The 16,987-nt window shown below is 40.2% G+C and overlaps 1 protein-coding gene across 33 annotated transcripts in view; it reads left to right on the plus strand.

Annotated features, from left to right (window-relative positions):
* RIMS1 (regulating synaptic membrane exocytosis 1) overlaps positions 1 to 16,987 on the plus strand; it is a 479,645-nt gene that overhangs the window by 389,462 nt on the left and 73,196 nt on the right. For 23 of the 33 annotated variants that reach the window (XM_060235941.1, XM_060235653.1, XM_060235663.1 and 20 more), the window contains one exon: positions 3,535 to 3,647. The exons of the other annotated variants lie outside the window; for them this stretch is intronic. In XM_060235941.1, the coding sequence (XP_060091924.1) occupies positions 3,535 to 3,647 (113 nt within the window). The remainder of the gene's footprint in view (positions 1 to 3,534; positions 3,648 to 16,987) is intronic. 33 annotated transcript variants of the gene reach the window in all.

Genomic DNA, 16,987 nt, shown 5'->3' on the forward strand with positions numbered 1-16,987 from the left:
ATTGTTTTTCTATTTGAAATCATGTGGGGGAGAGCCTAATCTGGCACACACACACACACACACACACACTCAGCCCGCCGCCCTAGGCAAATGCCTAGGTCCAGGGCTTTTTTGTAGAAAAAGCCCAGCAGGAACTCAGTTGCATATTAGACCACATCCCCTAGCATATTAGGTCACACACTCATTAGCATATTAGGCCACATCATCTGGGATAATCAAGTGCAAACTGAACTGTGACAGTAGCTTTTCCAGATACTGCAGCAATTCTGGCTGGCCAGCCAGCCCCAGTGAGGCTGCCGCACAGTACATCTGGCCCTGTGATCCCTGCCTTTTTCAGGTCACTGCCCACTTGGCTCCATAAACATGCCGCCAGCACTCCCTACACCACCCTATAAAAAAGCATTGTAACCAAGGAAGATTATAACAATAAAATTCAAATCAATAACAATTAATTGGATATTTATTGAAAATTCAGTTAAATATTTAGGTTAATTTATTTTTTACAATTAATGAACTTGATCCAGTGATACCATTTATTCATAGCCTGATAGTCAATTACCAAGAATCATAGATACAACATTTAGTAATTCCTCTGTTCAGTAAATTCTTAATGTAATGGATAGGCTTGATGAAGTGATACCAGTTTTTCAATATCTGGTTTAAAGTCACTGAGCAGGAGTCTTAAATAATCAGGTTTAGTAATTTAGAGTTGATTTCTTTGCTTGGAGAGAAGTTGGATGACCACAATAAAACCACACTCCATCATATAGGAAGTTGGAATTGCAACAAGGAGCAATTAGTTCTTTGTACACTACCCCAACTTCCTCAGTATCTGAAAATTATCACTCAATCTTGAATTTCCATTATACCCTCAAATTGCTCAGACACTTTTTCATGGAGCATATCCAAATAGGCACAGAAAACCCACATATCATCATCATGTATCCCACCTTTATTCTCTAGTTCTGACAGGCTCAGAAATTGGTAAAGTTTGCAACGGCCAATATTGCCTTTGAAGAGAGTTAACTTTGACCTAAATGTAATGATGCCAGATAAGACTAGCCTCATTTCTTTGCAATTGCAAATTAATTTAATTTAACTTTACAAATAGTTTTGATACATAGGCAATGTTATGCCTGATTTCTTTGAGTTCATCACTGAGCAAAGCATTCATGTCTTAAAAGAAAAACCTCCATAACGGTATCAAAAAAGTTGTAAAAGCATCTTACATAGTTGCCCTTTTGATAGCCAAAGGACTTCAGTTTGTGGGTTAAGGTGAAAAAACTTGGTAATTGAAGGGAAATTATGGGTAACCATAATAAAAATTCTGGTAATTAGATGATAAATAACTCTATATACTAATATATATTGGAAAAATTTTGGTATATTTTTGGAAAATTGATGTACAGAATTGTTACATATTTACAAGTTTTATAAAATTCATTTATTCATAAAATAATGCTTGACTGGGAATATGAGTTTCTGTTTTAAAATACAAAAAACTATTGAAGGATACTGGATTATACATTGAAATGTTTGACAGAATGGTATACATGAAAAGTTCTGGAACACCAAAACTTTCTCAACCAAAAAAAGAAAGAAAGAAAAATGGATTGAACTTAAAGGAATCAAGAAAACAATTTTAATTTATACCCTCCTTTAATACTTTTATTTTTCTTTCATTTTATTACTGCAATTCTGAATTATTTATTTATTTAATTCATTTATACTATGCCTTTGTCTCCAATAAAGACCCAAAGTGACATACATCCTTCTCCTCACCTCCATTTTATCCTCACAACACCCCTGTGAGGTAGGTTAGGCTGAGAGAGTGTGACTGGCCCAAGGCACCCAGCAAGTTTTCATGGCACAAGTGGAGATTTGAACCTGGATCTTCCAGATCCTAGTCCAGCACTTTTAACCACTACAGGTTTGTTTATTTTTTTTTTGCCAAAAATATACCCATTTTCCCCCAATATTTATATTTATTTACCATAATTTCCTCACTCATTACTAAACTTTTTACTTATTTATACCTTAAATTCTTCCCTAATTACCCAATTTTTCCTTCTACCCTTTGATTTTTTTTCCTTTTTGAAGAGAGTTAATGAGAAATTTTAAATCCTTATATAACCTAGAACTATTAATATTGGGCTAATTGCCAAAAAAAAACCCACATAGATAAAACGTGCACTTCTTAACCCACGGGTTCAGTAACCGAGAACACAGGAAAATAAATACCACACTCAATACTATTATGTTAAGGACTTACCAGCAAAAAATTGAAAAATGACTTAAAGACAAAAACACACAAGATGACAACAGATTCTCAAGATGCATTAATACTGGTCTGACTGCAGCTCTGGTGGCAAATTAGTAAAAAATCCAATATTTTCACCAGGTTTCAGCACTATTCAGAGGCAGAAATTTGCAGTGCCATTTGCCAGCATGGTGCCATAGCCTGATCAATGGTAAATAAATAAACAACATGGCTTAAAGGTCCACCTCCAGTGCCCACTGCTGCCCCTTTGCCTCTTAGCAACCCCTAGGTAATCCCACTGCCCCCCGGGGGAAGTACCAACAACTTTGGGGACCTGTTGTTTAAACCTTTAATCCCATTCCCAAGTACATGTAATTGCAGCAGTCCATCTTCTTTCCTCATTTCTTCCCTTTGTTTTCTCCACTGTTTAGTTTTTATCTCTTATGGGGCAGGGATGTGCCTTTTTATGGTATGAATACTGGTAATCTTGTATAAATAATAAATATAAAGCTACACAATCAAATTAAGCATGACCTGTTGAAGTCTTCTTCTACACAGATTGCATTGTAAGGAATTAGACATCTGAATTGGTTACCTAGCCAGAAGAGCTCATACAAGATTTTTTTTTTCCTGGCTGGTTGCAGTTTAAGCAGTTATACAGCAAATGGTGCAAGGATTGCTTAGAACTCACATAGCACATAATGACAGCATTTTGTTTTCAATAGAGTAACATACTAACACAGTTAAAGTTGTTATGTTAAATATATTAAGCTATTTTATAGTGATCCATTTGTCCATTTAGTCCAGAATGTCTGAAACTAGACAAAGGAGGTTTTGTTCCCCCAACATCCACTATTTGTGGATCCTTTGAACTGAAAATGCCAAAATTTGAATTTGAATTCTGCATGCCAAACATGCTCTACACCCTCTTCCATTATTAAATATTAAATGGTTAGGTCATTGAATGCTACAGTTCTATTCCTAGACGGTCCATCACTATTGAAGAATAATTAATAAGCGTACATCTTTTTGGGTTCTCAGATCTTACGCAAGCAACAAATATGTGGCAGACTAAAAAATTGTCTCGTAACTATTGCAAGCAAGTGAAGTAATTATAATAGCATTAGATTCCTGTGTTCTGTGTTCATGTCCTGCTTGTTTTCTTGTTTGAATACTTCTTGTTCGGGCTGAAATAAGGTCAAAGTTGCATCTGAACCATATATTATTTCAAGTGTTTCATCTCTTTTAATAGGCTTCCATTATGTGTTTTACAGCAAATTTAGTAGTGGAGGAGCGAACAAGACAGATGAAAATGAAAATGCACCGTTATAATCAGACAACAGGGTCTGGTTCTAGTCAAGAACTTGAACGTGAGCAATATTCCCAGGTAAAGATAGTATTACAATGATACTTTTTTAAAAAAGAAGTGAAGGGTTAACATGGTTGTTAGAATATGATCTAATACAAAAGTGTCTGTAGTGAAACCACTTACAAGTGCTGATTTTATGTTGGGTCCATAATTTCAGCCATACTGTTTTTGCAATATATGAGAAAGTCTTTGTAGAGCTTAAGCAAAATTATTATTTGTTCCCCATTCGCTGAGAACCCAAGAAGTCACTGAAATCAGAAATGATTCCTGACACTGCAAGGAAGTGGGAAAGGCAGATGTTCAAGTGAACATCTCTTTTTTGTGCTTTAAAGTGTAACATCTTTACTTTGTGTTGTCTAGTTCGTATGCATCATTGGCAAAGATTTACAGTTTTCGTCTTTGAGCATGGAAAGCAATCATGAAAAGCAGATTTACAACTCACTCTCATGTCTCTCACTCCTTGTCAAAGATGGGCTGGAGCCAAAGGAGGCTTCTGAAAGTGAACAGGCATATCAGAGTGCAAAAGGGGACAAAATGTTCACTAGTTCCCTTCTCCAAATGCAGACCTCCATACTAAATGCACTTGAAAATCCTATCTGCACCCACCAGCCCAGCACTTCAGTGAATGCAGTGAGGTGTACCAGGAAGGGGGAGGCAGGCGAGATCTGGTTGCCACTATGAATCCTTTGAATCTAACTGAATCTGTTCTGTGAAGCTCCTCTTTGATGGTTCAGTATCTTAACAGACTGATGAGTTTGTGGTCTCAGCCTATTATTTAAGCATTTAGCCAAACTAATAATTGAAGTTTCTTTCAAAATTTCCGATTTTCTAGGCCTGCAAGAACTTGTGATTTATTGATTTTATTGAATATAATTGTTTTAATGTTTTATACCTTGTTTTATTGGTTGTTCGCTGCCCTGAGCCCGTATGGAGCGGGAGGAATATAAATCAAAATAAATAAAATAAGGTGTATTCTGAATTACTGTCAGTTCCCAGAATGGATCTATAGCACTCAACAGACCTATCCTTGCATAGTTTCAGCTAGTATACTGTATTGTGGGTTTTCAGAGCATATTCTGGGACTTTGGAAGTGATTTCACTAGCAATTTCCATGAAGAGCAGTACTGCCAACTAATATGCCTATGACGGGGATAATTATGAAGTATTATGGGCACAAACTGGTACAGGTTGGGAAGTCTGGGCCAAACTTTGCCCAGTTCAAAACTCAGGAGGTGTGGCTAAGGAATTGTGTGCTTGGCACAGACATCTCCAAGCTTTTCACGGAAGCTTAGGAGCACTTGGAGAAGAAATCCCACCCAGAAACTTCCGTGTGCTGGTGGGGGTGGAATTTTCCAGCCCTAAAACACAAATAGAGACCATCCCAAGCTTGGTAGCCAATGGTGCTTCCCAATAACAGAGGTCCATTTCATCCAAGTGGGAGGGGAAATGCATATAAGCACTGGAGGAGTGTGCATTTTGGGGAAGAATGTCCTTGCAATTGGAAACAGTTTTGCTGGTGGAATTTAGTGACTTATTTGGGATCAGGAGTTGCCTTCCCTGGATTCTCCCATTGTGTTTCTGAGGGTTTTTTTCTGTTTGATTTTTTTGCTACAAAGGATGGACAAACCAGGCTTGAATTCATGGATGTACTTAAAGGAATGACAGGACTGCTCATTAGAAACCAATGGGAGAGGCTTTAAGGCCCGTTGGAGCCAGGAATGCCAATTGACTTGCATGGGCTCCATTGAAATACATTGCAGCACAAAAAAAAGTGCAAAGAAAATGCATAATGGATTTTCCATTAAGATCTCTGGAACCAATTAGATTACTCTGGGACTAGAATCCCCAAAGTGGAATGACAACCCTTGGGAACAGAATCTGTGCCCTGAGACTGGAATTATAGAATGCAGAGTGGGATGATAGCCCCTGGGAGAAGCAGAAGTGTTCTGGGACTGGTATGGTAGGGTGCAGCCCTTGGGAGTGGCAGAAGTGTTATGGGATGGGAGTGACAGGTTGCAGAGTAGGATGACAGGTCCTAGGAGTAGCAGAAGTGTTTTGGGAATGGAATGACAGCCTGCAGAGTAGAATTATGGACCCTGGGGGTAACAGAAATGGGTCTGGAATGACAGCCCTTGAGAGTGACAGAAGCATTCTGGGACTGGAATGACAGAGTATAGAGTGGATTCACAGCCCTGAGAGTAGCAGAAGCATTCTGAGAGTGGAATGATGGGCTGTCAAATTGGAATGACAGCTCCTGGGAGTTGCAGGAGCATTCTGGGACTGGAATGACAGAGCACAGAGTTGGATGGAGGGTGATCTGGTCTATGCACTCCTGAACCCACATCCAACATCTCTCCAAAAAGCACTTTCATGGGGGCATGTTGCTTGGGGGTTCATAACTTGGACTCTGCAAATCTGGCCCACATGTAACTTATGGGGCAAATGGAGGAGCATCCCTGGGAAGTACTGTGCCAGTTGGATGCCTCTAGCTCACTTAGTGTCCATTCTGTACACTCCTGAACTGGTGCCTAACCTCTCATTGAAAAGCAGTGTCCTGGGGCACCTTGTTTGGGGGTCTGTAACTCAAACCCCCAGTGTCCAAACTTTACCAAACTTGGTGGGCATGTAAAGAAGAGTCATCTAGAGATACCCAGTGATTTCAGAACCTCTAGTACCCCAGGGGATATTTTTCATTTGACCAGTTTGGGTTTAGTTTGCAAACCGGTTTGGGAATTGGGCCAGTTTGCTTCACAAACTGAACCGGGATTTTCAAGTCTGTGCCCATCCCTAACTATGAACTAAACTTGGTCATGGGGTTGTCATATTAGGCCTCATAAGGAGCCATTGTAAGAGTTTGAAACTTAAAATGGTATATTGAAAATACCAAGAGAAATTGTGGGAGATAAGGGACACTTTACGGCAACTTCTGTCTCATGTGATTGATTTGTTTGATGATAAGAAGGTTTTTGATATGTGTCATTGGATTGTGTCTGAATATTTTTAATTATTGGATGTTGTTAAGATGATCTTACAATTATATTTATACATGTTGGCACTGCAAAGATCTTGGTTATAGTTTTGAAACAATTAGATGGTACCTTTCATACTGAATATTAGAAGTAGTTGATACCTTTTGGGCAAAGTGTTTGAAAGTGTGGAAGATTTGTGAATATTCATGAAAGTCATGGCAGGAGTTTTTTTTTAGCCTTGACTCAGAAAGACATGTCGAAGTTTTGGTGCATACTTGCAACTGCAGAAGGGAAAGTATTCCATGAGGTAGACTCTTACATATCTAAGAATTGCTGGGAAGAACATTTTTTGATGATTTATTCAATGATCCAATTCAGGAGGGCAACATAGTTTACATTCCCATGTTAATGCCACCAGCCAAATCACCAGAGTGGCCATCTGTATCTATTAATGAAATAAAGTAATCTGATCTTTGCAATCAGGAATAATACAGGCCCAGGTGAAAATTTTATTCCCCCTGACTTGCTGAAAATCTCTCAGGACTGTTGGGTAACTGTCTTAGCCATCCTGTTTACTCATATAGATATATCTGATAGGTTTCCCCAGGACTGGACCTCTTCTATTGTTGTGCTAATTTATAAGAAGAATGAACACACTGATCCAGCTAATTTAGGCCGATAAGTCTGTTTTATATTATAAGAAAACTCAGTAGAAGACATCTTCTACTGGAGCTAGAGACATGGTATAGAATAATGATTTGTTAACATAAGAGAAAATTGGATTTAGACAGGACATTTGACCTTAGACCTCTGGCTTCTGTTGCAATGGCCTATTAATAAATATTCAAATGGATTATCTAGGTAATTATGTGACATTTATTGATCTCAAAGCCACATTTGGTTCTATATCATTTGTGGAAAAAATTAATTAATATGAACTTTAATAATAGGATGTTAGAGCATATTAAAGACCTTTACAACAGCTTTAAAATCAGTTTAGGTGTCTGTGTCCAACTGTCTAGCTCAGTTAAAAACTCAAAAAGCGATACATCAAGGTTGTATTTTGATCCCATTACTTTTAATTCATAAATGATATGGTAGAATACATGTCAGGAAAGGCCATTTCAGTTTTACTCTATGCAGACAACCGATTTCGCACACAACTCACCTCGGAGTCACGTCCCTCTTCACCGCGCAGCGTCTGGTCGGATTTCCCACCATCTGCGCCGGAGGAGCAGGAAGAGCCGTGGCTTTTGCGTCGCAAACAGAAGTCGCTAAAACCCAGTTTCCGTTTGCGAGGCAGAAGCCACGACTCTTCCTGCTCCTCTGGCGCAGATGGTGGGAAATCTGAGCAGACGCTGCGCAGTGAAGAGGGACGTGACTCCGAGGTGAGTTGTGTGCGAAATCGGTTAATCTGTTACTAATTTCCCATACAAAAAATGGTCTCAGAAAGTTGTTCAAACAGTTCAGCTCAAATTGTAAAACAACTCTAAGTGTAAATTATGATAAAACTAAGTTCATGGTCTTTAGTAGAAGGGTATATCATTATAAATGGGCAATAGATGAGAAACCATGAAAATGGCTGTCGAGTTGGTGTTCCATCATTTGGGCTCTTGGATAGCTCATCAGCTAAGCATAAGCTTGAAAAGATTGATCTTGGTATCTTTAGATTTTATATTTAGGAAGGAGCAGGGCTTTTTTGTAGCAGGAACTCCTTTGCATATTGGGCCACACGCCCCTGATGTAGCCAGTCCTCCAAGAGCTTACAGTAGGCCCTGTAATGAGAGTCCTGTAAGCTCTTGGAGGATTGGCTACATCGGGTGTATGGCCCAATATGCAAATTCCTGCTACCAAAAAAAAAAAAAGCCCTGGAGAGGAGGTTGCCTGGTTTCTCCAACCCTTAGACATTGCTTCAAACAAATTTGTCTGCCTTCTGTTGGCTGTTCCTCCTTCAGCATCTTCAGCTATACTCAGAGTAGATTAGTAAAAGAGTTGACAGTGAAAAAGTTTTCCCCTGTGACTGTAGGTCCATAGAGGGCTTGTTTCATATCACATTACAGTGCTCAAGGCTGAGCATAAAAGATTTCTGAGAGCCACATTTCCTGGGAAGGTCAGATTAGGATAAATTAGCCATGTTACTGGAAAACAGATAAATGTATTACTTTCCAAATGTCAAGGTATGTTGCCGCTGACATAAAAATGAAGATGACAATGAGGGACGCCAGTTTGTACAGTTGACCTGCACACTAACTGCTGTACTCTGGGTCCATTAGCTATTTGGATTGTAAGGTGATTTTGAAATATGTATTTTAATCTTTCCCATGAAAATGTTTGGATTTTTTTGTTTGTTTTATTATGATTGAATCATTGCTACTATGGGTTATTTGCTGACACAGTACGGTCAGTCTAAAAATATAGATAATAAGAGATAAGAGATAAGAGACGGTTTCGGGCAACTTCTGTTTCATGTGGTTGATATGTCTGATAATGGAGTTTTTAATGTGTGTCATTTAATTGCTTCAGAATATATTTTTATTATTGAAGTTCCACACTATCCTTTTCAGAAGGAATGACTGCAACTGTGCATATACATCATATTCAAAATGTGTCTACAACACAGGTTGGAACAAGGGTATTATGAAAATTTCATTTTAAAAAATCCTTGCTTAATAACGCGGGAAAGGCATGTAATTTGCCTGTTTGCCACTGCCACATGCTCAGTAGATTTATTTATTTATTTATTTAAAATGTGTTCTGCACTCATTTCTCCATCTGTGGAGACTCAAGAAAAGTAATAACAAATAAAACCATAAATATGCAATAGTTCCAGAAAAATATTGCCTGGATTAAATACTGCATTGTGATATCAGTCCTAACAGTCTTTTAGAGCAGGGGTGGCCAACGGTAGCTCTCCAGATGTTTTTTTACCTACAACTCCCATCAGCCCCAGCCAGCAGGCCAATGGCTGGGGCTGATGGGAGTTGTAGGCAAAAAACTTCTGGAGAGCTACCGTTGGCCACCCCTGTTTTAGAGCTTTGCAGGGAATGAGGCACCTTCCTTTTATTTTTGGAAAGGCCATTCTACAGAATTATTTATTTCTTTATTAGATTTCTATCCCACCCTTCTCATCAAAATGGAATCAGGGAGGGTTACAATGTAAGGGTTCATACAATAACCATATCTAAAATCTAAAATTATATCAGTATAAAATCCCAGTAAAAACATTAAGATAGTATCATATTACCCTGGATCTGTTTCAAGTTTTAGTAAATCAGGTCTGATCAGTGAGTTTCCAGGTTATCAGAGCCAGAGAACAAAGCAATTTCATGGCAGTTTGTGCCAATAGTTGGAACAGGCAGCTTGAGCAGGAGGAGCCAATAATATTGAATGTCCTCAACTAAAAGCCTCAATTTAAAAAAAAAAAAATCCAGCCAGGAATGCTGTCAGTTCAATTATCTGTACCCAAATCACAATATATTAAATTTATGTCACCAGCCAAAGCTGGCTTGAATCTTAAAAGATGTACACAGGTGCACACTTTTCATTCTATTTGAAAACAATATGCATAAGCAACTGGCAGCAGTGACTAAACCACTGAGACGCACACACAAGCACACAATAACATGTAATGTCACTTGGATGTAGCAACATAAATCAACAGTATTTTGTAACAAGAGGAAATAACATATTTCCAGCAAAACAATTCAGTCTCAGAGATGAACCTCATGAATAATGAAGCTTATAAGTCATAACAATGCTTGTCCTGGTTTACTTCGTGTTTCAATGTCTCCTTTGTCAAGGTTGAAGGCTTTCTTTTTAGAACCTCAAATCCCGTCAGCAATATCCTAGGTAGCTACTCAGTCTTCACTTCACGGAAAGGTTCTCAACTAAAAGGTGGCAGAACAGGTCCATTTTATAGGCCCTGCAGAACTGTAACAAGTCCCTCAGGGCTCTGATCTCTATGGGGAGCTGATACCACCAGATCAGGGTTAGATGGACAACTTTTGGGTTGGGGATTACCAACAGATGTCAATCAGATCATAAGATGTCAATCAGGGTACTTAAGGTCCTGCAGGTATATTGGTCCCTGGTTGCTCAGGGCCTTAAAGGTTAGAACTAACAGACTGAAATAGATCCAGAACTTTATCAACAGCCTGTGCAATCACAGGAGACACAGAGAATAGGTGCACTGCTGCATTTTGCACTAGCTGAAGCTTCTAGATAGAACGAGTTGCACATAGAACAAGTTGCAATAGTTTAATCTGGAAGTGACCATTGCACAGATCACTGTAGCCAAGTTGTGGGAGGAGAGCCACTGAGGGGCAGTTCCTCACATCCCCCTATTGGCAAAGTGTTGGTTCAAAAGATTGTGGTCAACCATGTCAAATGCTGCTGTCATATCAAGATGCAACAGCAGCACAAACCCACCTAAGTCCAGCTGCCTCAATCCAGCAGAGGTTGTCTGTAAGGGTAACCAAAGTCATTTTGGTCTCATAGCCAAGGCAGAAGCCAGACTGCAAGGGGTCCAGGATGTAGGCATCATCCAGGAAAGCCTGCAGCTGCTTGGCCGCCACTCTCTCATCTACCTTACCCAGTAATGGAAGGTTTGATATTGGGTGGGTGGTAGTTGGCCAGGACTTTTGAGTCCAAAAATGGTTTCTTTAAAAGCAGATGCAACATGGGGGCTATCACTGAATGGTGACTTCCATTGAAAAAGCATGCACAAGCAATGGCCGATTGACCAATTCGGCCAATTCAGTCATCTTTATCAAAAGCTTTCTGGAATTCATCTATGATCATCTGTATATCTAATTTTCAACACGGGACCACCTAAATAGCTAATCCAGAGACTAGAGCCATGAACAAACAAGATAGGTCATTCTACAAACCTGAGGAAAAAATGTTTGCAGAAAAATCTGAAATCTTAATTTTTATTTTAATTTATTTATTTATTTATGATTTGTATCCCGCCCTTCCCACAAGTGGCTCAGGGCGGCTCCCAACAATTAGACAAACATAAAGTTAAACAAGTATTTGAATATATAAACAATTAAAACATTTAAAACTGTTAAAACCTTAAAACCATTAAACATTCCAAAAATATATATAACAGGAGTCTGGCAAAGCTACATTTAGTTTCTCATCTCAGCTAGGTGTAAGCTAGCCGGAAGAGGGTCGTCTTACAGGCCCAGCGGAACTGAAGAAGGTCCCACAGGGCCCTCACCTCCTCCGGCAGCTGATTCCACCATGAAGGGGCCCTGTCTCTAGTGGATTTTAAGCGGGCTTCTTTTGGCCCAGGGATGCGAGAAGATTTTGGGTTCCCGATCTCAGTACTCTCTGGGGAACATGTGGGGAGAGACGGTCCTTCAGGTAAGCAGGTCTCAGGCCATATAGGGCTTTAAAGGTAATGACCAGCACCATGTACCGAACTCGGTACATCACTGGAAGCCAGTGCAGGGTCCGAAGACCCAGCCGAATGTGTCCCCATTTTGGGAGACCCAATAACAGCTGGGCCGTGGCATTCTGCACCAGCTGCAATTTCCGAGTTCGGCACAGGAGCAGCCCCATGTAGAGGGCATTGCAGTAGTCCAACCTCGAGGTGACCGTAGCATGGACCACTGTTGCTAGGTCGTCGCGCTCCAGGAAGGGGGCCAACTACCTTGCCCGCCTAAGATGAAAAAACGCGGACTTGGCAGTGGCTGCTATCTGAGCCTCCATCTTTAAAGAACGCTCCAATAGTACCCCCAGGCTCTTGACCCTGTCCGCCGCCATCAGCGGCGCACCGTCAAAAACTGGCAGGGGGATTCCCCCCCCCCCGGTCCCCGACGACCCAAGCAAAGGACCTCTGTCTTCGCAGGATTTAGTCTCAGTCTACTCAGTCTTAAAAAAATATATTGGGTGGGTTAAAAAACCATAAAATAATAGAATTACCATCTGTAGCTTTAAGAAATGAACACACTAACATCACTTCATGCCAGAAGTGATTTCATCATGTTGGGGTAGCACTCTAGTTTTCACCCAAAATTATATAGTTAAACCATAGAGGTGGGGCAAATGCTAGAGTATCACTTGACATGGTGGCATCACTTCCAGCATGATCCAGAAGTGATGTCAGTTTGTTGTTGGCAATATTGTCAGTGAATGTCCCCACCCCAATTCTGGCTGCTAGCTGTTTCACTCACTGTGTAATTCCTGGTTGTATGGATTTGTGCAAGGAGTGAAATAGTTCACAGTTATTCTGTTTTAGCTATGTAGCCCCATCTATGAGAGCCAAAGACACTGTATGGCAAGGCATGGAGTTGCCTCATTCTTAATCCTGCACTGAGCCTGCCATATGTATAAAGACTTGCTGCATCCCTTTGAATGAAATGGAATGAATGGAATGAAAAAGGAGGTATCATATTTAAAATCTGTCCTCATTGTCTGGTTAGATTGGAGGAAGACATAGACAAAAATAAAATTTCTTATACTTTAGGTTCATTTTTAGTGATGTCACTGAAGTTTGTAATTACTTAATTCATATTAGGTGTTGACATAATCCATAAAGTTCAACATAATTTTAATGAGAGTTTCTCCTTCATTTCTGAATGTAAAATGAAACTCTGCAGAATTTGCTTTTAGTTTGTCTAGTTTTTGTCCAAGTCATGGATCCTAACAATGACAAAGCTAAAAATGTTCCCCAGAGGTGATTTTTAAGGCTACAGAAATATGAACAAACCTAGAGAACTGGAAGGAGACTTTTGTGTTCCAGATTTGTTGGGACACTGGGAAGTGTCCCAACAAGACATCCTAGAGATCCACAAAGGTTTATTATTATGTTAACCGTTATTTCCCTATCACCAGCCTTTACATACTTGATGACTTTTATTTACAGTAAGAAGGCAAAAACCATTCCTAACTTAAGCAATAATTTTCCCAGTTAGCACTAATGCTTGTGGAATGAATAATTTTTGTTTCCATGTTATAAGCTAACAGTGTCCAGAAAATGCAGGCAGGAGAGAGGGCAGCATAATTAAAAGCATTTGCAGCTATTTTTGAGGTAGAGACTTGGCAACCCTATTTCAGACATCACTATTCATTTTTATTTGAACAATTGAACAATAAACCTTTATCATGTTTGCAAGTAAATTAAATCAACACAGTGACTGTGCAGAGAACAGTCAGTGACCTTACCTTCAAGTTAATGAGGCATTGTTATACTGCATATTGCTCACAAAGAGATCTGTGTGTGTCCCTCAAGTTCGGTATTAGTGGAAACACTGAATAAATTCAGAAAAGCAAAAAAAAAATGTTACCACAAATTACTAATAATGCTGTTGTGATACAGAATACATCCATTCATCTTTGAAATATGAAGCTTGGTAATAATTCTAAAATGCATTTTTTAAAAAATAAGGAGCTAAAAAGTCAGTCAGAGATCAGCAAAGTAGGCTCTTTAAGGTGCAGACCTAACCAATTACGTTGTGCAGGAGTACCTCTCCATAGGGTTATACTATTAAGTCACCAACAGAACGTTCAAGTTCTGTGTGAATCAAAGTTATGTATTTATGTGGATCAGATAAACCCCTCAGTCTGATATATATGTGGCCCCAGATTGACAAAGCCTAGAGTGTACTTTCTCAAAACTACAAAACAAAGAAAAACCAGGATAAAGTCATTCAAGTAGTTTAGGCTGGGAGAAGCCAGCATGTACCAGTATTAAAATGAAGACGAATGAGCTCATTTTCACCCCCAATTATATGCTGTTTGAACAAAATTTGAGTCCACTTGCACCTTTAAGACCAACAAAAGTTTATTGTCTTATGAAAGACTAACAAAAGTTTATTGTCTTATGAAAAACATAGGCTTCCCAATCCCCAGGTCCCAGCAGGGGATCTGCTGTTTTTACAGGCTTCCCCCCGCCCCCCAGCCAGCTGGCCGGTGGGGGAAGCCTCGCCTGCACAGTCACCATGAAGTTTTAGAGCTCCTGCAGGTTTAGAAACCTGCAAACAGGTCTGTGTGCCTTTAAGGCTGAGCAAGAAGCAGGAAACAAGGGCTTTGTGGGAAAGGGTCATTAACAGTTTCGTAGGAGAATAGCCCCTCCCTTTCTTTTGCTTTCAGTTTTCAGAGCAAGTAAAGTTCTGCAGGAACAAGAACCAGTAAGTATTTGTGTATGAGAGAGAGGGAGAGGGGGCAGGGGATTCCCTGGTTTGGAGGCCCTCCCCCCACTTTAGAAAGCATTGGGGGGAGGGAAATGTCTACTCTATTATTCCCTGTGGAGAACGATTCCCATAGGGAATAATGGGGAATTGATCTGAGGGTATTGGGGGCTCTAGGGGGACTATTTTTGAGGTAGAGGCACCAAATTTTTAGTATAGCATCAAGTGCCTCTCCCCAAAATACCCCCCAAGTTTCAAAACAATTGGACCAGGGGGTCCAATTCTATGAGCCCCAAAAGATGGTGCCCCTATCCTTCATTATTTCCTGTGGAAGAAAGGCATTTAAAAAGGTGTTCTGTCCCTTTAAATGTGATGGCCAGAACTCCCTTGGAGTTCAATTATGCTTGTCACACCCTTGCTCTTGACTCCACCCCAATGTCTCCTGGCTCCACCCCCAAAGTCTCCTGGTTCTGCCCCCGAAGTCCCCAGATATTTCTTGAATTGGACTTGGCAACCCTAGAAAAACAGCATGAAGAAACCAGCAGAAGAAACCAATAAATTGGCAAAGAGTTAAAGCCCTGACCTTCCTTTATGGGAGGTTTCTTTTCAATTACTGTTACTGGAGCTCTGCAGACTATTGATTTTTAGCTTTTTCTCACATTAAAAGAGAGAAATGTATAATTGGGATCTGGGGCTAACTGCTAGGCTCAGATAACTGTTCTTTTTTTACCCAACAAAAAGAATCAATGAATTATGGGAAATGTAAGTACATGTATTTTCTCCAATTTTAATCATGTATAGAGACTATCTTGTCCAATAATAATAATAATAATAATAATAACTACAACAATTTAGTTTAATTACTTCATTTCTTCTTTTCTCATCCACCTTTCTCACAGACACTCAATGTGCAATAGAGAGTTTAAAAAACAATGTAAAATCATCTATATACTAATAGCCAAGTCAGCTAAATTTGAGGACATTTAAATTTGGTGACTGGAGCTGCAAACGGGCAAGACAGATCTTTCTACAAACCTAATGATAAAAGGAACACCTGTAGCTTTAAGCTTAGTGCCTGATGTCAGGCAACCACAATATTCTAGGACTATTGTGGTCTTTAAGGGAGGACTCATTGGGGCTGGGCTGGCTAGGATTCCCAGTTCCACATTGGGAAATTCCTCAAGATTTTGTGGTGGAATCTGAGGAGAGCAGGGTTTGGGGGTGGGGGAGAAATCTCAGCTGGATATACCGGTAATGCCATTGAGTCCACCCTCAACAGCACCCATTTTATACAGGGTGATAGATCTTTGTTGTCTGGAGTTCAGTTGCAATTCTGAGATATATCTATGTCCCATCTGGAGGTTGGTAACCCTATCAACCTGGAGTTGTCCTTGAAAGGGTAGCTGCTGCAAGAGCTCTCTCAGCCCCACCTTCCTCACAGGGTGTCTGTTGTGGGGGGGGGGGGGGGAGGTAAAGGAGATTGTGACCACTCTGAGACTCTGAGATTAGGAGTATAGGGCAGGATATATATCCAATATCATCTTCTTAAATATCTGGGGATTTCGGGAGTGGAGCCATGACACTTTGGGGGTGGAGCTGGGAGACTTTCCCATAATAAATTAAATTAAATTAAAAAACACAGCAGTGCAGTTCTCCTGAATACAGTCTTCATTTCCTCCTCCTCTTTTCTTGCATTCAAATAGTTCCACACCAGCTGTGCTTCCACTAAAATGAAAGCGTGCATACACACACAGAACAGCCAAAACAAACAGTTTGCAGGCCCACACTTCTGTAAACTCCATGGGGTTATGTTATAGATAACTTTACTCGCTGGAGTTCCTGAATATAACAACCTGCTGTATTTCAACCAACTTAATGAGAGAGAGGTCTAAGGGGTGAGTTTTCTTCTATTCCATACTCAGGTTTACTATCCCTTTCACTACATAAACAGCTTCTGAAAGGAATGCAGAACTAACAGAGGGATCGGGATCTCTTGCTTCCTTTCTCACTCACTTGCTCTGTCTCTCACTCGCTCATTCGCTCTCACACATGCACAAACACATGACTCTTCCTATTCTCCCCCTGCAGCTTCAGTCTCACTTTGATTTAAAGGCACATACACACTTTCCAAAACACACTTTGCAAACTTCTGAACCTATCTGAGATCTAAAGGCACATCATGGCTGTTGGGGCAGGGCTTCCCCCTGCCAGCCTGCTGGCCGGTGACAGAAAGGAGCCTGCAAAACCTGGG

The sequence above is a fragment of the Heteronotia binoei genome, chromosome 1, assembly GCF_032191835.1.
Source record: "Heteronotia binoei isolate CCM8104 ecotype False Entrance Well chromosome 1, APGP_CSIRO_Hbin_v1, whole genome shotgun sequence".
NCBI lineage: Eukaryota > Metazoa > Chordata > Lepidosauria > Squamata > Gekkonidae > Heteronotia > Heteronotia binoei.